This window comes from Diadema setosum, chromosome 3 (assembly GCF_964275005.1).
Source record: "Diadema setosum chromosome 3, eeDiaSeto1, whole genome shotgun sequence".
In the NCBI taxonomy this organism is placed as follows: Eukaryota; Metazoa; Echinodermata; class Echinoidea; order Diadematoida; family Diadematidae; genus Diadema; species Diadema setosum.
In genome coordinates, this window is record NC_092687.1 from 10,244,905 (window position 1) to 10,268,260 (window position 23,356).

At 40.1% G+C, this 23,356-nt stretch overlaps 1 protein-coding gene across 1 annotated transcript in view; it reads left to right on the forward strand.

The window, feature by feature from the left end:
* The first annotated feature begins 6,124 nt into the window (after positions 1-6,124).
* LOC140247029 (kinesin-like protein KIF27) overlaps positions 6,125-23,356 on the forward strand; it is a 38,811-nt gene continuing 21,579 nt past the window's right edge. Inside the window, exons 1-14 of the mRNA XM_072326329.1 lie at positions 6,125-6,235; positions 6,772-6,909; positions 10,475-10,561; positions 11,528-11,635; positions 12,408-12,540; positions 12,991-13,137; positions 13,759-13,947; positions 15,192-15,415; positions 15,959-16,095; positions 16,663-16,707; positions 17,577-17,799; positions 18,876-18,962; positions 21,397-21,522; positions 22,858-23,013. Coding sequence (XP_072182430.1) covers positions 6,203-6,235; positions 6,772-6,909; positions 10,475-10,561; positions 11,528-11,635; positions 12,408-12,540; positions 12,991-13,137; positions 13,759-13,947; positions 15,192-15,415; positions 15,959-16,095; positions 16,663-16,707; positions 17,577-17,799; positions 18,876-18,962; positions 21,397-21,522; positions 22,858-23,013 — 1,833 coding nt within the window. The 5' untranslated portion in view covers positions 6,125-6,202. The remainder of the gene's footprint in view (positions 6,236-6,771; positions 6,910-10,474; positions 10,562-11,527; positions 11,636-12,407; positions 12,541-12,990; positions 13,138-13,758; positions 13,948-15,191; positions 15,416-15,958; positions 16,096-16,662; positions 16,708-17,576; positions 17,800-18,875; positions 18,963-21,396; positions 21,523-22,857; positions 23,014-23,356) is intronic.

Below are 23,356 nucleotides of genomic sequence, written 5' to 3' on the forward strand. Positions count from 1 at the left end.
ATTATACACGTTCGATTATTCGACTTGTTTCTGCTGATTCATGTTAAAAGGTTATAGTATACTACGTTAGTCCCTCGGGGACCTGGCTTCTGACAGAGTTAGTTTTAAGTGCATCTTTTCATCACACGAAGAAAAGAAGTGAAAATACACGTTGGATTCTCTTTGTTCTCTTCTCTTCGTGATGTAGTGTGATATTGTTGTATTAGTCTTCTTGTGCAGTTGTAGTGACGAATTCATTTACATGGGAAATCCAGTCAAGATATGATTTGTGCTGAAGTAAGATATATAACGAGTTCAACGATAAACTTTAATCGAAAACGGATGGAAAATAGGGAAGTTATAATGACATTTTGAAGCTTTACTGATTTTTCAGGAAACAGTTCTTGAACGGTCAATATGAATATGCAAGTATCAAAGTGAGCATGCCATTTCCTACAACTTGCCATAATAATCATAGTCTGTGCATCACAATTGTGAAATTTCCAGTTTTTATTCAAACGCAATATGCCCGAGGCACAAATCCTGGTATATCTAACCGATCACTATTCTGAAGTTATCTAACACGGAAAAGCATCATGTTTCAGACTTCAATGTCAGAAACATTGAACTTTCGTCACTTTTTTTACTCGATCAATTGGAAACTTGGAGGTTATGGCATGGTTAGTCACTCATTTGCATTTTTATCATGTTTATATCTACTGTTAGTACAAGAACTGTTTTGCAAATATTAGCAAATTTTCAAATGTCATAACTTCCTTTTATTTTTTCATTCGGTCTTAGTCATTTTTTTTTACCACTGAACTCGTAAGATATTACTTTTTTTATCAGACGAACTTATATCTGGACTGGATTTCCACTTCGGACTAAAACTGTCTAAATTAATAACTTCTGAACGCATCATCCAATTATCCTCACACTTCACTTGTGTGTGTGTGTGTGTGTGTGTGTATGTATTTTCTCTCTCCTATATTCACTTAATCCACATTATAAAATTTAATTAAACGGGCTCCCCTTTCAAGAGTGTTTTCTGTTTCTTTTAAGGGAGGGGCAAGTTTCTCTCCTCAATTCATTGAGGGCGCTGTTCAACTGAACGTTGGTTGTTAAGCTTTGTATTTTGCCAATGATGAAGCACTAAAAATCGGGGGGAAAATCCAGAAAATTGTATTTTTCTAAGCAAGAAAATTTTAAATAATGGCGTTTTAATTGATTCAGCTTTTAAGTCCAGCGCTAAACTACCAAAATTATTGACTTAAATAAAGTTCGTAAGTCTATCAAAGGGTTGTTGTTGTTGTTGTTGTTGTTGTTGTTGTTGTTTTGTACACATGCAACCTACTTGTCATTTTTTTTTTGTCGGATGAAGGAACATTCTTTTTTTTGACAAAAAGACAAATGGAAGAAAAAGTGGAAAAATTCATGATTCTAAAAATGTTCCGTCCTGAGATTTTATAGACTCTTAGGACCAGCAGATGTACTGAATACAGTATATCAAAGTGTGAGAATGATCCTCTTTAAGGGCAGGTTGAATTCTGTCAAATTATTATAAAAGCGACATTTTCGTTTGAAACTAAAAATAACCATTATGATATCATCACAACTTCACAAAATTTAGTTATATATCAAGGTCCTCATACATGGTACTCTATTCCTAGAGAAATCAAAGCATCAAAATCTATTAATAATTTCAAAATTAAATATAAACAATTTCTATTAGACTCATAATTCAAGGCGTATTTTGTTGTTGCTGTTTTCTGTGTTATTATCGTCCATACCTCCGTAGTTCTGTTTTCTAATTATTGCATTGTTTTGTCTTGTTTTGTTTTGTGAACTTAATTGACATTTTTTCAATCTGTCAAAGGTGTATGTTACAGTACATGGGTCAGCTACTCACAGGGGCTTTTCCCTTTCTCGCTGCTTCCCCCGCCAATGGCATTGTCTTTGTTTGTAGTCATACCGCCACATTATTTCTACTTATTGTACGTTGTATGTCCTATTAATTTGTCTCTATTTGTATCTCATTTCGTACTTTCAAGTTTTACTGTATGCTTTGTATATTTTTAATGCTTGGTGCAAAATAAATTAAACTGAAACTGAAAACAGCTTATTGCTTTTTTCTTTCTTTTTGCCAGTAGGGCCGACGTTTTGAATTCCACATGAAGTGGCGTGTCAGAATCAAGAATGTTTAATTCAGGAGAGCTAGGCGCAGATAGCAGTGGTGGATCCAGAGGGGGGCGCAACCGGCGCACGCCCCCTTTATTTTCATTAAAAACAGAAGAAATAAAAAGAAAGAAAAAATGAAATGAAACCCGGAAGTGGCACCAGAAATATTGGTTCCCCCCCCCCTTTTTTTTTTAACGGAATTCAGGATCCTCCCCTGGATAGAGTCACTGCATTCTTATTCCATTCGGATCCCATGTTCGATATTATGCTGCCAGACAAGATCTTTAGAGTAGGACCTATAACATGCAAGACAAGACACAAAATTCATGCACAGGTGGTATTCTTTCAAGCCATCCCCTGGAAAATAGACAGCCGTTTGAATGATAAATATACCGTAATAGCGCCAGCGGGAACGTCATTCTCTAGACTCTCCTTGGTAAGATGCTGGTAAACGGCTGCGGTAAAGTCTATGCAAATAACTTCGATTAATAATGGAATTACGCGTCCTTGCGAACAACACATCGTAGAAAAAAAGGTAAGCAAATGCCCGAATATCTTAGTGTATGTGTATGCCTAATATCCTTGTTTGATATTGAGCATCTTAAAAGAATCTATCAAGTATCAAGCGAGTAGATTAAATGGTAATACAGAATAAATCGATATGTTATCTGTTAGAGCTTGCTGTCAAGACCTACACTGTAGACTAGTGGACGCGTTGTGGGGCAGTTGACGGTTGTGAACCCCGCCCGTGTTCTGGTGTGTATTTTCATGGGCCAGCGCCGAACCGACTATCTTTTCAACAACGAACTATGAACATCACGTTGCGTTTGTTGGCCCCAGAGACACCTGTTAGAAACTAAGAAAGTATTATTATTCCCTGAAAACCCCCTTCACACCCAAATCTCATGTTATGACTTTGGCATTCCATGACTTTTATCCGTGCTAGCCCTAGCTGCTGATGAGATGATCCTGAGCTGAGCTGAGCCTCGGACTGGCTCTGCTCTGGCTCCGGGCGTTCATTCCAGCCAGGCCAGGCCGGGTGAATACAAAATGTAGCAAAATTTAGCAATGCCAAATGGGATGGGCAATGGCAAGCAGATAACACCAAAACACAACTGGTCAACAGCACAATTTGTACTGGTACCACATAAACTTCATTCTGGATCTGGATCAATACGCTGCCGGACCGTGTGGTATAGTGCAGCGGGGAGAGAGAGCGCGAACTAAATTAATAGTAACGAAGGTGGCTTTTTTCTATCTTGCTTCTGAAGACTTCTGGAGATAGGCTGTTGATCACTGTTGCTGGGAGGTGATTCCAAGCGAGGGGGGTGCTCACAAAAAATGAATGTTTATATTGCTCTGTGTTACAATGATGAACTTTAAACCCTTTATCGTGGTTTATCACTTGTCTTTCAAGAATATTCTGAGTTTTGTGATCTTTGAACTGTTTAATTTTGATATTTCTTTTAGGTCTTGTTCTGGTCAGAAAATTTTCAATGGGTAGACCCGGGACCAACCCCTCGACCGCTTTGAAGAAGGATGATAATTTAAGTACCTGCCTTCTTGATGCTAGGGTGGGTAGGTTTAGCCTCTGCCTCATGCTGGTGATGCAGCCAGGGGTCCTAGATGTGTAGTCTCCTGTGATGAATCGGAGAGCCCTGCGTTGTACCTGTTCAAGGTTGTCGATGTCCTTTTGAAGATGTGGGTCCCACACACATGCTCCATACTCCAAAACCGAGCGTGTTAGGGCAATGTATGCTGTTCGTTTGCATTGCTCTGGACAAAATTGGAGATTGCGACGGAGTAGTCCTAGGACTGCATTTGCTTTCTTGGTGGTACTGTTTATGTGTGGGGTCCATTTCAGATCATCACATAATGTAACTCCTAGATATTTCTCTTGGGGTGTTTGCTTTAGGATGTGACCGTCCATGCTGTAGAAGTGTGACGATTTCTGGTCAATACTCATCACTTGGCACTTTGCAGTGTTAAATCTCATCCCCCATGTACGTGCCCAGTCATGGAGTCTGGACAGGTCATCTTGTAATCTGACATGGTCGCGTTGAGATGTGATTGGCCTGTACAGGACACAGTCGTCTGCGAACAAACGGATCTGGGATTTGACAACATTTGGTAAGTCATTGATGTGACATAGGAAGAGTAGAGGGCCCAATACCGTTCCCTGCGGTACCCCAGAGGAGACTGCTGCTGAGCCGGAGAGTTCCCCTTCTACTACTACCTTCATCTGTCTTTTGGTGAGGAATGATGAGAGCCATTGGTGGATAGGGCCTTCTATACCATAAAGGCGAAGTTTGTGAAGAAGGAGGGAATGAGGCACGGTGTCAAAGGCTTTCTCAAAATCCAGTATGATGATGTCCATCTGGGTCTTTTTATCGTGGGCCAGCAAGAGATCATGCGCTACAGTGAGGAGTTGAGTTTCAGTGGAGTGGCCAGATCTGAAGCCATGATTTAATGTGGATAGAATGTTGTTATCTTCAAGGTGCTTACAAATATGGCGGCAAATAATGTGTTCCAGTTGCTTACATATAACTGATGTAAGGGAGACTGGGCGGTAGTTACAAGGTTGATGAATGTCACCTTTTTTGAAGACTGGCGAAATAAGTGCATCTCTCCAGTCAGATGGTAATGACCCAGTGCTTAATGATGACCTGTAGATTGCAGTGAGGCCAGGAGCAAGTTCAGCTGCACACTCCTTCAATACGGTGTTTGGTATCAGATCAGGACCGGCTGCTTTGTTGATGTTAAGATTGTTAAGCAGCTTTTCGACACCTGCAACCGTGATGTGTAGGTCTTGGATCTTTCGGGGCCTAGAGACATTTGGCGTTTCAGGAGGGGTGAATGTCTGGTGACTGAAGACTGACTTAAACTGATGGAGGAAGAGTTGGGCCTTAAGTCTGCTATCATGTACATTTCATTTCATTGGTTCTAATGCATACATGGTAGTGCAGTAGCCAGTAGGGCATAGCGCATAAATTATGAGTGAAGTCAGTATGAAGGATCGGAACCATTGCATGCATTACTATTAATACTAATAGATTTAAAAAAAAAAAAAATGCATTCAAGGTAAATCAAGGAACCATGCATCAATAGCCAGCAACTACGTGTAAGGTCAAGGCCTAGGGTACTGGGTAACTGCGACCAGCCCCAACGTGCAGCGTTGCATAGCGCCGCAGTCTCCGGGGCTAGGGTACTGGGTAGGCCCAGCACACTTTCATAATTTCATGCATTTTTGCTATGGTGCTGTCTCCTCTCTTGCCTGCCTGAGACTCGCTGGTTCATCAAACTATTCAAAATTTAATTTACCAAAACTAAGCAACAGCAAAAAAGAAAAAAAAAAAAGAAGAAGAAAGGACAATCTGTGTGGGGAATACACTGTACGCTGTATGTTCTGTAAAGACTTTGTAACAGTTACCTCAATCCTAGCTTCACAGAATCCTCTTCTCCAATTATCCTCCGGAGGACCATTTTAAAAGTTAAAAAAATATATATATATGTTAGAGCTCTAGAATATTTATAAACCTCCTCCACTCCGGACAGGCAAACAGATTTTTCTGTCTGTAGTTCATCAATGCTGTCTACATGTAAAGTACCGGTACTGTACACATAATGGCCCGAATTCTCAAAGGTGGTTTAAAACTTTAATAGACCATGGTACAAATTTAGGCCATGGTCTAAAATAAGCGTTAAATAGGCAGATGCGAGTATCAATGCGCATTTGTTACTGGGTGTCTGTTGTCGTACGCAATCTGTCAATCATATTTATGCAGAAGATATTTGCATAAACCATGGATTACATCTAAATCCACCTTGAATATGGGCCAATTGGTGCAAACATGTTATGGCAAGGATGAATTTAACCCTCCTTGTTTGTTTGTTTTTTTAAGTGTTGTTGTTTTCTTCAATTCACCGTGTTCACTATCTTTTTATTTCATTTCCACCAGCACAGATTGCGATTAACTCATGCCATATGATGGAGAGTACAGCAAGGCCCTGTAGACTCTCAGCCAGCAGTCAGTGAGGAGCGAGGATGCAAGAATGCCCCGTGAAAGTCGCAGTGAGGGTAGGTATCCTGAAACGTCAGTGGCGGATCCAAAGGGGGGCGCACTGTCAATGGTGGACCCAGAAGGGGGATGCACTGTGCCCACCCCCCCCCCCCATTTTTGTTGTTGTTGTTGTTAAATACAAAAGAAATGAATAGAAAAAGAAAATGAAACCCTGAAGTAGTACCATAAATATTCTTTGCTGCCCCCCCCCCCCCCCCTTTACAAAATTCCTGGATCCAACCTTGAACGTTGATCTTGGGTTTTAATGTATACCTTCCAAACATCTCCTGTGGGTTTTTAACTGGAGGTTACATAGATTGTGGATTCTCAGTAGAGGGAAGACATGGAAGACTCCTCAAGGAGAGCATGTTTAGACTGATGGGGTGATTTTGAGAAACAGAACAAGATGTAACTAGATTATTTCTAACCCCGGGGCACTCCTTCACACAGTAATACTGTGGAACGCTTTGCGTTCGGGCTGGCTGCAGTTGAATTGTTTCCTGCTTTAACAGTACCCAGCTGTCTACTAGTACATTGTATGTTGTATTCACAGGTGCGCCCTCTACTGCCCCAGGAACGCCTCCACCGACATGAACTGTGTGTGCGCGTCATCCCAAAGACCAATCAGATCGTCGTCGGCAAGGACAGGGCGTTCACCTTTGATCATGTCATGTCATCAAAGACGTCACAGGTAGTGGTCACTTTTTGTTCACTTTGTACTACATATAAAAGCCACATTTGTATTTAAAGTGGGGTTTCATGATGTGGGCAATTCCATGAGATTGGTACCATGGGGTGAAAAAATAGATTGTTACGTTGAAACTTGCCACCTATTTTATTTTGTTCAGTATACGTCTGGGCATGTGGAACAGCCATTTTTTACACTAATATACCTCCAGAATGGCAGATATTACACTTTAAAGTCAAATTACATTTTCATTGAGAATTACATTGGAAATGTACTTGAATGTTTGAGTTGAATCCATAGAATATAAAAGAATGGTATGTAATTGATTTGTTGATTTTTATGATGTATTGGGTATCAGTTACTAGTTGTCAGTGAGGAAAAAATGATCCGTATCCCCATGAATTGGTAGAATGCATACTGCCAAACTGCTAAAACTAATGTAACGTGAGTAACGAAAATACTCAAATAGTTTCATATCTTCATATTCCCTTGGATTTAAAAAGTGCCAATGGAAATTCTCTTCATACTGCCTCTACCTAATATGAAAAATGGTGAAAGAGTTGTGTACATGCAGTTGTATTATAATGAGAGAGGTTCAAAAATTGTAACGTAACAATGTAACGTGAGTAACAAGGGTGTAACGTGAGTAACGGCAAAAAAATCACGAAATACAAATATATTTCTACACCAATGACAGCAAAAATTTTTTGTGTGACTTGAGTAAGCTGAGGGAGCATAAAGAGAGTATGGTCTTGTAAATAACCTTACATGACCTTGCTTGAATTGGTTGTTGTCTAATAGGCTAAACACAATTGCTATCCAAAGAAAATCTTGATTGGCAAACTAAACAAACCAGATGTGGCTATTAACCGTGGAAATTATTTTTTTTTTGATAAGTTCTAAGTCTTACATTATATCATTTCAGATATCAGCTATATGGATAACTTTAAATCCCTTTTAGAGCCAGCTTGATCTTTTTTTTAATGCTTAAGGTTGTAATTTGTACAATTTTGGGAATTGATTAGTGGAGCAATCATAAGACAAATGGGAATTAATGTTGCATCTCGATGCAATTTACAAATGAATTATTGTAAGCATAATAGATTAACAAAAATTTGTTATATCTGATGTAACTTTGAGCAAGAGTTGGCATTGTCTCTTTTTACAATGCCATTTTTTACATTTTTTTTTTTTTTGAGTGAGGGGGGGGGGGGTTAACAATAATCATTTTCTGGCAGCTGGTAAATACACATACAGTTTTGTACATATGTGTCTAACACATTTACAAGAATTGTCAGTGTTACAGCTTTTTATACATTATTCTCTGGGATTATCAACCCCAAATAATGACAATTGCTTAACTACAATAACTTACTCAAAGTTAGAATTCACCTCTACCAGAAGATACAAGAATATTTTTGGGTTAAGAGGTAGATCAGTTAAGACTACATAGCAGGGCTGCCAAACTAGAGTGAGAATTTGGAGTGAAGTGTGAGTAAGCAAGCGACTAATCAAAGTGACAGTGGTGAGGAGGGGGTTGGGGATGGTGTGGAAGGGGGTTGTCTCCCCTCCCCCCTTTTCACTGGAGTGAACTTTATCAATTTTGCATTTTAACTGGTGGATTTGGCGCATACTCTAGTAAAGATTTCAACACATGCCATAGAGAAGATTTGCCTGTGGGAAAATCTCGAAAGTTTGGGCATGGGCATAATTGCATGTTCGGATAATCAGGAATTTTAGGGACATTACTTTTTTTTCTTTTTACATGCTGTTTTGGGGGTTAAGTGTGAGAATTCTTTTATCAGAGATAGTTAATATTTGATGAATTGCGTGAGTCTCATGCTAATTACACGAGAGTTGGCAGCCCTGACATAGAGTGGAAAGTCCACACTGGTAACAGTAGCTGGATGAAATTTGTAGACATATGTACTGTATATCTAAAGTAGTTTACAATTTATGAAATCAAGTGTTTCACTCATGATTAAAACTACTTACACTAAAGTTCCTGTGAAAGGGAATAGAAGGATAATATTTTAATTCACTGCATGAACTAGTATCTACTACTTTATATTTTCTTGCATTCGGTTTAGAGTGGTTACTCGGATTCTGATAAAAGTAAAGTATGTGGAATATATGACCGTATGATAGTGGGAAAAGTATGAAAGAGTACCAATATTGTTTTATTTTAGTGACAAAATATCTGTAGAGGTTAGATATATCAAAAGTATTTAGTTTCCAGCTAATTCTCGTGGTCAGTTATGTGGTAGTGATTATGAGCTAATATGTAACGTGAGTAACGTGTAACGTGAGTAACGACGATTTTGCTATCGCTGTCAAATATTTCCAATGCTCTCAAAATTTTGACCCCCTATATTTGAGTACCCCAACATGAGTTATATAAATCATACAACAGTTTTTTGAAATACTGCCCAGTATGAGGACACTTTTTGAATAAAGGCATGTTGGCTTTTTATGTCGTCCCGAAAAATGTAACGTGAGTAACGAAAGTATTTTGTCTTTATTTCCGGTATGGATGTGGTTAGTAAAATTCTGTTAATATTGCATGGTAGACTAAGGACTTGTGCATCTATTGTACAACAGAGAGTATGTCAAACCTTCCAGTATAAAAAATATGACAATTACAACATGCAGAGACGCCTAAAAAGTGTAACATGAGTAACGTGGAATTGCCCATATACAGATCTTGTGACTCAACTGATGGCTGGTGTTTGTGACTGATATCTCCAACAGATATTTACAAAATTATCAGTATGACAAAGTATCGCTTCCTTATTGGGCACAACACCAATAGTCTACATTTATTCTTAAGTCTCTCCACAGAAACATTGTCAAATTGTACTTGAGCATCGGATGTTCAACCCAACATTTTACTGTAAAAGTGGATATTTTCGCATGACTAATTTTTCGCGTTTGGCCAGGTAAGAAGAGTTTCGCGTGTTTTTAATTCCGCGGAATCAAGACATCAGCTACGGGAACATATGACACGCAAAAATATTTGCATGCTTTTATTGTCGCGCTAGCTTCTGGTTGCGCGAAATGCGCGAAAATGTCCACTTTTACAGTATCATAAAGATTTACTAGTAACTTTGACAAGTGGTATTTGTTTGACATACAATGAAAATGAATGAAAAATTACACCATTTTGTTCCTTTTTTATTTTAATAACTTCTTGATTTTTTTTTTTTGATCTCGTAATTTAACAAAACTCTCCAGACATTGTGATGATCTATGCCGCATTTTAGCCTGAAGTCAAAACTTGGATATTTTAGATATTGTTACATGGTCACTTTTAAGTTATTGTGAGTGAAATCTTGTCTTTTTGTGCCTGTGGCACCATTTAAACATGCAGAGATTATGTGTGTGCAAGTTGGGCTGAGTAATGCGCGTATATTTGCTCACGTAGTAACAAATGCCATGAAAAAATTTTAACTATTTGCTAAAATGAGTGCATTATGCTACACGACTGTGTCAGCTGGCTTTTAAATACAACAAACCTAGCAGTTATCAAACCTGAATAGTTGAATATGGTGTTCCTTGCATCTCCTAGGAAACAGCGTATCGCATATGCGTGGAAAACCTAGTTACCAGTTTCTTCGAGGGGTACAATGCCACAGTGTTCGCCTATGGGCAGACGGTAAGTTTTCTTTCTTTTACACTTTGTGTCAATTGAGCTGAGTTGCACAGTTAGCTACGATGTAGATCATAATATTAACAATTCTGGTGCTTAGTTGCCCACTGCAAGGTGCACCCTTTCCGACAAAAGTGTGCTTAGCGTCGAGTGAGACAGTTGGCCAAATTTAGCAAATAAACCTGTGTTAGTGACAGATGAATTTTTGTGTAGAAAAACAAAAATCATAGGTTAGGAAATAAGAGACATAATACCACAGTGTATGTCAAAGACATACAGTTACTGCAGGTCAAGAGATTGCTGCATTTGACGTATGTTGTATCTTTAAAACTTTTCATAGCAGCTGTATGAGGTGAATTGATCCAAGCATTGCAAATCTGAAAAAGTTCACATTTAGACTTCAGGCAAAGATGTACGTTTGTGTTATAGTAGAGAAATTTTTTTTATATGTGAGCGCCATTTATCATTTTTTAGTCTGTCCAAGTAAATAACCTTGGTTTGGGGCCGATATAACAGAACACCACAAGTGTACAAGTGTTTTGGTTTTGCAAACATGAAGTCATAACAACAAGCTATCGATTCCTGCTACCATGGCAACAAATAGGAAGTATCTGGTTCTCCATGTGCATCTGTCATGTTTCTATGTCGACCGCATCCAACTTTAATACACATCATTCCAAGGCCCCATTTAGTTAAAAGAAAAAAAAAAAGTTATTATGACTGCAAATCTAGCTTGAATGGCAATTGTCATGGTAACGACAAGAATCCAGCTTCCTGAGTAGCTGTTGCTATGGGACGTTGCCATTCCAGCAAGAGTTACTATCCTAAAATCTTTAATGAAATGGGGCCCCACTCTGTATGAAGCAGAGGACTCAAATGTCGAAAGTCATGTCTGCCACTAATGACAGTGAACTGTGTTAGAGCTCTCTCTTTTCTGCAACTTGTGATGATTCTTGCAAACTTGCTCCCCAGGGCTCTGGTAAGACATTTACCATCGGAGGAGCAGACACCGCTAGTATCACAGAAGAAGAGCAAGGCATCATCCCCAGGGCTGTGGGCCACATCTTTGACATCATCAAGGTTTGAAAATCTCTTTTCCGAGTTTATTAGTTTGTTGGTTTGTTTGTTTATTTGTTACTTTTCTTGTTTGTTTGTTTGTTTTCATTTTCCATCTGAGAAGATGGCTGCATAGCCCATATTCAGCTGCACTAGCTGGTCTTCCGTGGGGTCCAGTCGTTGGATGTGAGGCAGACCACTTCACCGGGTTATGCACCTTGCTCTTTGCGATGAATGAATGAAGCAGGGTTGTTTATGTTCCTGGGTTATTAATCTCTCATGCAAGGGACTTCCATTTCATGTCCTATCCAAGGAAGGATGATTGAGGTGATGATTAGCTGAATTTCATTTCCAACGAGATATGATTCATATCATTCGTATCACCTGTTCCTGCTTGTGATTAGAATTGACGTTTTACATATTGAAATACAATCATGTTAAATCACAAGTGTATGATTGAAGTCCATATTAGGGGCTGTGGAAGGCTTTTTCCCTAAACCTACTGGAGGCTCACTGAGAAAATCAGACAGTTTTATTTAGTTGTCAAAATACAAAGATATTTTACTTGGTGAGGACGAGTCGCGAGTATAATAGTACTCGGGCAAGTGTCTATGGGAAATGTTTGTTGTAGCAAAATCAGTCCGTCCTCAACTGGTTAAAAGCCCCACTGATATAAGAAATATTTGTATCCTACTGGGGTGCATGTAACGCACAATTGTCTACCTGCTTGCTCTTTGAATCTTTCCTGATTTTGATGTGTAACTTTGCTAGCCTCATTTTACTCTTTTCCCTCCAGAACAATCACAACATTGACTACGTCATCCATGTGTCCTACATCGAGGTTTACAAAGAAGATTTGAGGGACCTCCTGGATCTTGAGACTAGCAGTAAAGACATCCACATCCGAGAAGACGAGCAAGGGAACACAGGTGAGAGAGGGCGCCCTGCCTCCTTTCATTGACATAGAAGTAGCATTTACACTACAGTTGATAACCCTGTGTTAGCATGCTGTAGAAATGTGCCCTGGGAGCAGACAATGAAATGAAGCTATGTATGGGACTACAGATGAAGTATTTACAAGCTTAAGTTGATGTTAATGTTTGTCTTGCAAGTTCATTGTTCTTATATTAAAATTTGCAGTACTTACATGTTCAATTGAAATGTAACTTTTGCCTTCAAAATATGTATTTATCTATCTATTTATTTATTTTTTATTTTTTTATTTTTTATTTATATTTTTTATTTTCTATTTTTTTGTTTAGACGTTTCAGTGTGCTTTTTGATCTGTAGAAGTTGGCAGCCCTGGTAGTTTGATGAACTCAAACGAAAGTCTTTGTGTATGCATGTCTATCTTTTTCTGTGTTCTGCCTTCACACCAGTGATCTTGGGTGCCACTGAGATACCTTGCAGTTCCCTTGACGACGTGCTGCGTTGCCTGGAGCTAGGCTCCGCCCACCGACACACCGGTGCTACCAACATGAACGAACATTCCAGTCGTTCCCATTCCATCTTCACCATTCTCATGGGTGAGTGAATTTTGTCATGCAACAAACATAAATTTTGCTTTTTTGTTTTCCACACCTTATTTAAAAATGTAAGAATATTATTGCTGCTTCCATGAAATTTAATAATTATGCCATTCTGTATTTGCAACGCTGGGATGCTTTACCTTAATTGTATCATATCTTCAGCTGCATATTTGTGGTTTAATCTTTCTTTTTAACAGTTTACTTTTTGGAAATTAAAAATGATGAAATTGTTGGAGCAAGATCTCTTCCAATATGACAGCTCATAGCTCATATGTAAAAAGTAAAAGAAAAAAAAATGCATCTGGCAAGACTAGGGTAATTATATTAACAGGGTCCTCTAACTGGAAAACAGTAGGTCTATAAATCTGAAGTGGTCACCTTGGGAGGATAAAACCATGAAATGGTGATATTATTGACAACAGAAGTTATGTAGAAAAAGCAGCAGCAGAATCAAAAGTAGGAGGAGAAATGAGAATGATTAAAGTAAAGACATTAATACTTTTATCATCATCACCATACTCTCATCATTGTCTTTGAAGTTCTTTTATGTTCAACATCTACTATCAAGACTATTTTCCTTACTGGTATTTGTTTGTTTGCGACTGTGTTTTTTTCCAGAGCAAAGATGGCGTGATGGAGCAAACAGTCCCTCCGCATCCCAAGCTGTCTCCCCCCGCGGAGAAGAGGAACTGTCCGACGGTGACGAGGACCCTGACTTCCATTTCATGTCGGCCAAGTTTCACTTTGTGGACCTGGCTGGATCTGAGAGGGCCCACAGGACGGGGAACGCCGGGGAGAGGTTCAAAGGTCAGTTTAGTATCAATTTCAATCCATTTCATTCTGGCAGACCTGTGCTAGTCGCGGTTTGCGAATAGGGAGCTTTGGATTTGCTGTGCGGACGTTTGAGACGACGCTTGAGCTGGACGTTCTCCTCTTCCCTGCGTCGTGTTGAAAAGTAGCTTTAGATTACGCTCTGACGCAACGTTTGAAAAATAAAATGGTGCCCCCATATGATCGGTGCATCAAATAGCTCTCTACGTCCTGAACTGAGTTGACGTAAAAATGGCCCAGAAACGCATAGTGAAAACTCGGGCGTGGGAGCTGTAAATAGATCGAGTATGGTACGCAATTCTGCTCGGAATAAGTTTTTTTCCCTCTGAATGTCCCCGTCGCGAAAATCGAAAGCTCCCTAATGTATTCAAGTGAACAGCAAATGGAGATTGATGCTATTCTTCGGCTACTGTAAAACAAGGAGTGTTTGTGTTCATTTTAATTTCGTCAATTTTGCAAGAGCCAAGATCAGCAAAATTAAAATGCACACGTAAGTTCATGTCTACACTACATGCATGAGTGCCGGTGACAATTCGCAAAAGTCTCATGCTGCAAAAAAAGGTCATCAGCTCCAATTCATAAGATAAAAAATTTAATGGCAATAATATATCATGTTTAACATCTTCCCAATGACACTATCTTCGCACACTACCAGGGCCCCATTTTAAAAAGTTGCTATGGTAGCAACTCTTTGCTGGGCTGGTAATTGTCATGGTAATGACAAGAATCCAGCTTCCTGATTGGCTTTGCTATGGGAAGTTGCCATTCCAGCAATAGTTGCTATCCAACTACACCTTTTTATGAAATGGGGCCCAGGCCTTTAAATTGAAATGTGTGTTATTGTTGTTGTTGTTGTTGTTGTTGTTTTTCTTTTTCTTTCTGTAACCAGAGAAAAAATACTGCCAGAATATTATGCCTTGTACTTCTACTTTTGCTTTTAAACGAATTTTTTCATGCAATTCTAAGCCTAAGTTCTGACTAGTGTATGTACTTGTATGCCACTACAAAAATTTCCATTAAATTTTTCTGTTTTCATCACTTTAAAAGGTATACCGGGTATTTATCTTTTTTTGAACGCACAAGTGAAAGTTAGACACAAAAACCATGCTAACACCAAAACTGTTATCCACCAAGGTTGGTAACAGAATATTAAATTTGAAAACTATGCTTTTGACTGAAAGTACATTGACATTGGGCCTCCGTTTTATTTTGTTTTTCAGAATCTGTGTACATCAATAGTGGTCTCCTTTCGCTGGGCAACGTGATCAGCGCCCTCAGTGATCCGAAGCGTAAGAGCACACACATCCCATACCGTGACTCCAAGATCACACGGCTACTGAAAGACTCGCTGGGCGGGAACGCCAAGACGTGCATGATCACATGCATCAGTCCCTCAGCCGTCAATTTTGACGAGACCCTGAATTCACTGAAGTACGCCAACAGGGTAAGAAAAATGTAACTAAAAAAGGAGTAAAGGAAATGGGATTCCTTCGGGATTTGAACGTGAAACCTCTGGATTGCTAGATCCATGCTCTAACCCTCTCAGCTGTGGAAGGACCCAGTGTGGTTTTCAACCCAGTACATGCTAAACTCTCAATGCCCACGTGGTTAGAAGCTTAGTACAAACCTGACATAAACCCGAAGGATAGAGATCAACATGACGAGAAATGCAAGGGATCAATGAAGTGATGCAGCTTTTGAATGACAGCATATACAATCAGTATGAGAAAACAAGTACTCTCACTTTTTAAGAGCAAAGTTTAGAGATTTCTCTTTGTACTTAATTTGTACAATGCATTTATGTAAACTGAAGTTAATATCTTTGCGGGCTGGTGATTTCATGACATTTGGTTAACTTTGAAATTTAGCTAAAAAAAAACACAGCGAAAGGTGCTATGTATAGGTCCACCATCTGTAGTCCCATAAGATTTGAATTGTTGTTGTACTGTACCATTGATTCTGTGACGGATGTGATATTTGCAAACAGGCGCGGAACATCAAGAATAAGCCGATTGTGAACAAGGACAAACAAGCCACACGCATTGCCGAGATGCAGACGGAGATCCAAGCTCTGCGGGATGAGTTACAGCGCCATCGCTTGACAACTGCTCAGACAGAGGTAAGGTGTCAGGAGAAGGTCATATAACTGATTCATATTATTATTTTTATATTATTATTCTTACATTTGTCTTCATATTTTAGAAATTCTTTACATTTGAACAAGAAAAAAGAATAAGTATATAGAAATCATCTTTATTCATTGCGATACCTTTAAAAAAGATATTGCTAGATGTATTATGGATACTCAAACTGAAAAGAGACTTGGTTTTGAAATAAATTTGATTGTTATGATGTGTTGGAGATAGTCCTTTAGAAGAGCATGTAAGACTTAAAAGTGTGGATAATTGATGGTAATTATTATGCAAATTTTATTTCAAACTCTTTTAAAGAGTGGTTTCATAATATTTGATTTTTTTTTTTTCCTTAACCACTATAAGTATCATCTGGGAAAAAATGGGGAATTAAACATGATTGTATAACAAGTATGTGCAGTAAGGTTTGTTTGAAATGAAGAGTCGGCGATGCGTTTATCTTCATTTTGCTTCACTCAATGAATCAATGGAATATATCAAGGCAAGTGTTGTGATACGAAACTTTGTTGTTGTTTTTTTTTTCTCACTGGTCACAGAGGCCTGACACGCTACGCATTGGTGACCTGGAAGATCAGATTTCAAGGTGAGCTTTTATAGCAACAAAAAAAAGGGGGGGAAGAGATAGATGCAGATAGGAAGAAGCAACATCTAAATATAAGGAGAGAGTTGCAAAAGGCATTCGGACAAAGAACAAATGAGGAGGATATGGGGACAGTGAAAACGAGAAATTCATGCAGTGTGGAATGTGGAATCAGAAATCCTAAGCTTGAATGTGGTACATGTATGTTCGAGGTACAAGAAGAGGAATCTGATAATAGTTCACTTTTGTGACAAATGACAAGTTTGGGACCATCTGCAGCAAATTTCACTCCTTTTTCAACAAACATTGTAGAATTCATTGCTGTTTTGCCAGTTAAATTCATTCAATGTATAATTATTATGTATAGTTGTTGATTTGCATTCATGGGACTGCAAATTAACTGTTAGCCTGTACTGGCCAAAAGCATCATAGTTTGGAGTTTTTTTGTTCAAAATGAAAAAACAACAACAAAGTGTTATCATGATGTGACATAGCCAATATTTGTTTATGTTTTCTAATGTTATCGGCAGAAATAAAAAGAAAAAGAAAAAAAGAATAGAAATAGTTGTGTGTAGGTAATGCCGCCAAAATGAAATTGTCGCGACACTGGAATGTTTCGTGCTGAACCAATTTTGGTGAGTTTTTTGGTGTGTGTGTATGTGTGTGCGTGTGTGTGATTTTTGCAAAGGAGAGTATTTGTTTGTTGTTGGTTTTTTTGGTCTCCGAAAATATTTCCATCTTTTTAATTTGTTTTCTTTTTTTATGGTAGTTCATTTCATCAAAGTGAAATTTGCAAAAATTTCCATGTGTACACTAGTGTAATTATGAAATGATTCTCTTATCCTCGACTGTATTTTCCTCTTTCCTTCAAGGCTGAGAACTGAGCTTGCCCACTACCATGTCTGCACGGAGGAAGCCTCCAACATCTTCTCCGGCCTCCAGGACAGTGAGCAGCTGACCAGAGCGCAGCTGACCGCCGTCAGCAATTGGCTGGACCTGGCCAATGAGATGAGGGATCAGACGCAGGCCCCACCCACCGACCTCGGCAAGGAGGGTCAGGAGAGGATTAGGGAGTTGGAGAAGAGGTTGAAACAGGTGGGTGTGGCATGCAGGAGGCCGTAGAGGATTATTTGATGATGAGGTGGAGCTTAGGCAAGTGGGTGTGTCCATATCAGTAGAGTATTGGAAGACAAGGAGGTAGGGACAAGTCAGTAGAGGGTTAGAAGTTGACGAGGTAGGGCTAGGGCAAATGGGTGTGTCCAAGTCAGTAGTGGATCAGAAGGTGAGGAGTTGGAGGTAAGACAAATGAGAGTGTCAAAGTCATTGGATGATTAGAAGATGGGGCTAAGGCAAGTGGGTATGTCCAAGTCAGTAGCAGTAGAAGGTTGGATGGTGAGGAGGTGGAGTTAAGGCAAGTATTCATGTCCAAGTCATGCAGGTGATTACAAGAAGAGGAGGTGGGGCTTAAGCAAGTTGGTGTGTCCAAGTCAGTAGAGGATTAGAAGGTGAGGAGGTGGAGCTAAGGCAAATGGGTGTGTCCAAGTCAGTAGAGGATTAGAAGGTGAGGAGGTGGAGCTAAGGCAAATGGGTGTGTCCAAGTCAGTAGAGGATTAAAAGATGAGGAGGTGGAGCTAAGGCAAGTGGGTGTGTCCAAGTCAGTAGAGGTTTAGCAGGTGAGGGGGTTATGCTAAGGAAAATGGGTGTGTTCAAGTCAAGAGAGGATTAGAAGGTGAAGAGATGGGGCTTAGACCAATGAGTGTGTCTAATTTTGTCAAGAATTGGAATCTAATGTGAATAATGAGGCTAAAACCAGTGGATGTTTTACACTCTGTAGAGGAATAAAAGATCTGGAGCATGTCTTAAACCATATGGTGTGTCTCAGTCTGTAGAGGATTCAAAAATGTTTGGGAGGGTCCAATATCAGTGAGTGTTTCACAGTTAGCATGGGGTATGGAGACTTGAAGGCAGGACGTAGCCAGGTGATTATGGCATGCTACGTGGTAGACTGTAAGATTTCATGAATGGAGAGGCTAAAGCATTTTTGGAACCCACACACCAATTTCATAACTTGCCAAGCTGTGATATTTACATTCAGTATATGGATGACTTATATATGATGATTTCTGTATGGATATGTATCAGTGTAATTGTTCCTTTTTTGCTTCTTTCAGGCCCTTGCTGACCTTTCCAGTGATGAACAGATTTTTGCCGACAAGCGGAGAGAGAACAGCGACCTCCTGGCAAGGCTCAAAGATGTGGTATGTCAGTTACTTCTTGATTTGAAGGATAGATTGATACATACACCAAATGTAACATGTGGGACTGAAGGAAAGCTGGGTAGAGGCACTGGGAGGTTGTACCTAGTGAATACTAACTGCAGCACTAAAGCTGGTATTTTGTTTCATCTGCAAATAGTAAATAATACCTTAACTGGTGTCGGTAGTCGTTTTTGACATGTTCAAAAATTTGGTGAATTCCGGCTTCAGTTGGGCACACTCACAAGCAGAAGGTCATAGTGAGCCCGCACAGGGGAGCATCTAGAGCATGAAATTGGGCTGACTCATATCAACACGGCCAACTGGTTCAATTCACGCAGATCTGAGGTTGCTGACAATTTGCACTAATTGCTAGGAGCTAATCATTCAGTGGGCATGTGGCTTTAGTGGTCCTGGACCCTGTTTCATAAAGGTGTACGTAGAGTTAGACTCTACAGACGACTGGGAATATAAAGTGCCAATATGTGTGCCCAATTTATTTTTTTCCTTATGTTTTAACAAAGTAAGACTGCAAGTCAATATTTCATCTACATTACATCTACATTAGGGCAAAAGTACACTTTCAACAAGAAAAAAGGTGTATCAACATGTAAGAATAATCATTATCATCCGCAAATTTCAGCTTTAGTTTTTGAAATTAACAGTGATCAGGAAACCCTTTTAGCTTGCCATGTTCAAGTCGTTGGTAAAGTTTTGCGTAACTTTACAAACAGCTCTATGAAACAGGGCCCTTGGCTATCGGGTGGTGGGCTTGTAGCACCCTGCATGTACTATGGGTGGTATTCTGAAAATCTTCGTAAGTCAGAAACTTAGGAAGTGCCTAGGAAAGACAGAATTGGTATTTTGAAATTTCTTTCTAGAAACTTCCAAATGCGAATTAGGCCATCCTTATCCCCGCCCACGTCCTTTCTTAAGCCAATACGAAATGCCGTATCATAAGGGACCAACCAATGACAAGCGCATATTACTATGTTGTAGGGTCAAATACACATGTTGCGCGCATGAATGACAAGCACGCCTATCACGATGTTTGGTAGTTTGCTATTCTTAACAACGTACTTGGGACAGGGGTGGGGCTTTCCTAAATAGTTTCCTGAAATTCTTTCCTAAGTGCATTCTAGAATACCAACTTCTTCCCAAGTCAGAAATTTGCATACTCCCGCCCCTTCTTAAGTTTTTTCCCAAGTATTGACCGATTCGGGTTCGTTGAGGGCAGCAGACATTTTATGGCACTGGGCGCAGCCATGAGCTCAAATTGCGGTGTCTCAGCCGACCCCCCCTGCTCTCCCCCACCCCCAGGGCAACATGTTTATCGCGCACTCGTATCAGAGGTTCGCGCACTAAGCAAGCATTCGCGCACTCAGTACGAGACGCCCATTGGCTAAAGCAACCATGCATCAGTTTTTCATTCTGCGCACGTGCTAATGTAGGGAGAGGGGTGGGGAGTGGGAAGGGGGGGTCGGCTTAGACACCGCGTAATGGCGCTGCCCATGCCAAAAATACACATAGCGCGTCACAGAATCGGTCAATAGGAAAAAAAACTTAGGAGCAGACTTAGGAAGAAACTTAGGAAGATTAAATCCTGACTTTTTTTCTAGGAAGGATTTCAGAATATCACCCTATGTCTTTTTGCCTTCATTTAACCCTAACTAGGCCGGGCTATTTAGGTAGATCATAGAGCCGGGGGGGGGGGCCTCCCAGGCCCCCCCTCCAGATCTCGGCCGTCGACCGCGCAATTGCGACGAAAATTGGCACACACATTGCCTATGATGTAATCTAAAGTACTACCAAGTTAGATTTTTAAAAATTATCATTTATGCTAAATTATGGTAATTTATGCATAATGATGCAATGAAATCAGACAATTTGGTATAAATCACTAAATAAAGCTCAAAATGGGCACATTTTTTTGTGTAAATATTCTTTTTAGTGTCCTAAGCAAATATAAGAGAAAAAAATTGAGCCATCCGAAAAAATTTCTTAAGTATTTTATTGTTTTTTGAATTTCTTATGTATTTCTTTGTTTTTTCGACTTTATGTTTTTCATTGTTTTTTCGATGAAACTTGTCCACGACATTGTTCCGAACAAGAAAATATGTTATTAATTGATTTTAATCAATAAAACCCCAAAATAATCATGCTTTTATGAAATTTGACTGTAAGCACAGTTTCCATTGAAATTGTACACGAATTCACGTTTTTGAGCAATTTTTGGTCTGACATGCACGTACATATTTATGCAAAACTTCGGAACCGCGCACCCGGGCATCGCAAATTTGGTGTCAAAAGATGCGGGAGACTCGACAGAAAAAAGTCGTGAAATGTCGCGGCGATAGCCGGGGGGGGGCCTCGGAGGCCCCCCCCCCCCCGGCCTAGTTAGGGTTAACCCGGAGCCATTACCTGCCTTCCTTGCCAGGAATCTGAGAGGGAGCAGTGTGCCAATGAGCTGGAGATGTCGCTGGACAAGATCCGCAGGTTGGAGGGCGCCCTCGTGGAACAGCAGACCAAGATTGCTGAGCTGCAGACCCAGCTGGGGACCGAGGTACTGTAGACAAAATGTCATTGGCTTGTCTAGCTTGTACTACGATCATTTTGATTCAGGAGCGAGAAGAATGGATTTGTATGCAAAGAAGGAGTGGGAGTGCGAATTATGAAAATAAGTCTTGGAATAGCTGCAATCCCAGTAGCTGCTTGTTTCATGTTTGCTATGAGCTATTGATTGAAGGGCCAGATGTAAGGATTGTATGCAAAGTAGGAGCGGGAGTATGAATTATGAAAATTAGTAGCAAAAAAAGCTACTGAATACTGCATATCCAATAGTGGCGACCAAATGGAATAAAATGGAATCACATGTGGCCTGAGCTTTCGATCCTAGCAGAATCTTCGTCTGAGGCAAAATGAAAAACATATAGGGAAAGCATTCACCTAGTATGAACTAAACTCAACAAACACATTCTGACAAGGGCTAGGGACACAGAACAATGAAAACAAAAGGGGTGGGTTAGAAGTCAAAGGCAGGGAGCCAAACAGGTAAGGAAGGGGGATTATAGAAGCAAGGGGGTGAACAGACAAAAGGCAAAGATGGGCCAGTGACGATCCCAAGGATCAGCTTTGGGATCAGCTGCTTTATGAATACCTCGTGCACATATTTATACCAAGAAGTAAAGTGTTTATCTATTGTATTCAGCCATGCGTCAGTGTCAGTTTTCCTGTAAGTTCATACGTAGCTGTACATGCTTGACTCCTTCTGGCCTGTGTATGTATTACCACCTGTGGAAATACACTAGAAAGTTTGCCCTTTTTTGAGTGTGTGAATTTAATGAGCAAATCGACAATTCGTCGGGTGAGAATGAGAAGGGCGTTAAGTAGCCACTAAACCCAAAGCGTTTACAGTGGCGGATCCAGAGGGGGGCGCAACCGGCGCACGCCCCCCCCCCCCTTTATTTTTCGTTAAAAACAAAAGAAATAAAAAGAAAAAAATGAAATGAAACCTGGAAGTGGCACCAGAAATATTAGTCACGCCCCCCCCCCCCTTTACAGAATTCCTGGATCCGCCCCTGCTTCAAGAGAACTTAATGCCCTTCTCATTCTCAATTCTCAAATTATTCTTGACTAAGGCCTATGTACAGATGAATGAATGATATGGAATGTAACAAAGGGCACATTCTTGCATAGAACATGTCAGAAGTGTATTTCTATTTTAATTTATTTATTAGATTTATTTATTTATATTTCTGTGAGGGTATCTAAACGTAGATTAAACAGTTCAATATGGTAGCATTGTCAAACACGTGCAGTTGTATCTAAATTCCATCTCTGAAAGTAGATCAAATTGAATGCTATTATGAAACTGTGTTGACCCTTCCCTACCCCACAGACCGGTGGAGGGGGCTTTGAGTTACCCCTCTCTGCTGGTAGGAGGGCCATGTCTGTCCCTCCCCACGCCATGAGGACCAAGTCAGTGTCTGGGAGTGCCACGGCCAGAGACAGGAGCAAGCCCCAGCCCCGCAGACTGCACACCAGCCCTCCACTGGTGAGTGCATCTCTCATGGAAGGGTCGCCATAGCGACGCTTGATGTAAAGATGCCATCACAAGTGTTTTTCTGTCTGTGTGAGTGTGGATCTGTGTATGGGTGGCTGTCGAGTGATCGTGAGGGAATGTTGACTCGGGCACCATTACATAGAGATTAGTGATAAAGCTGTAGGCAAACTTGTTACGGGAATTCTTGAGTCTATCTGAACAGGGCCAGCCTTGCTGCTCCATGAATCCCCATACCAAAAGGTTGTTAAGACTATTTAACCGCTCCCTGCAGTTGAAGTAGTCCTCGTAAGGAGTGATGTTGATTTTGTTTGTTTGTATGTTTTTCCATGGATAG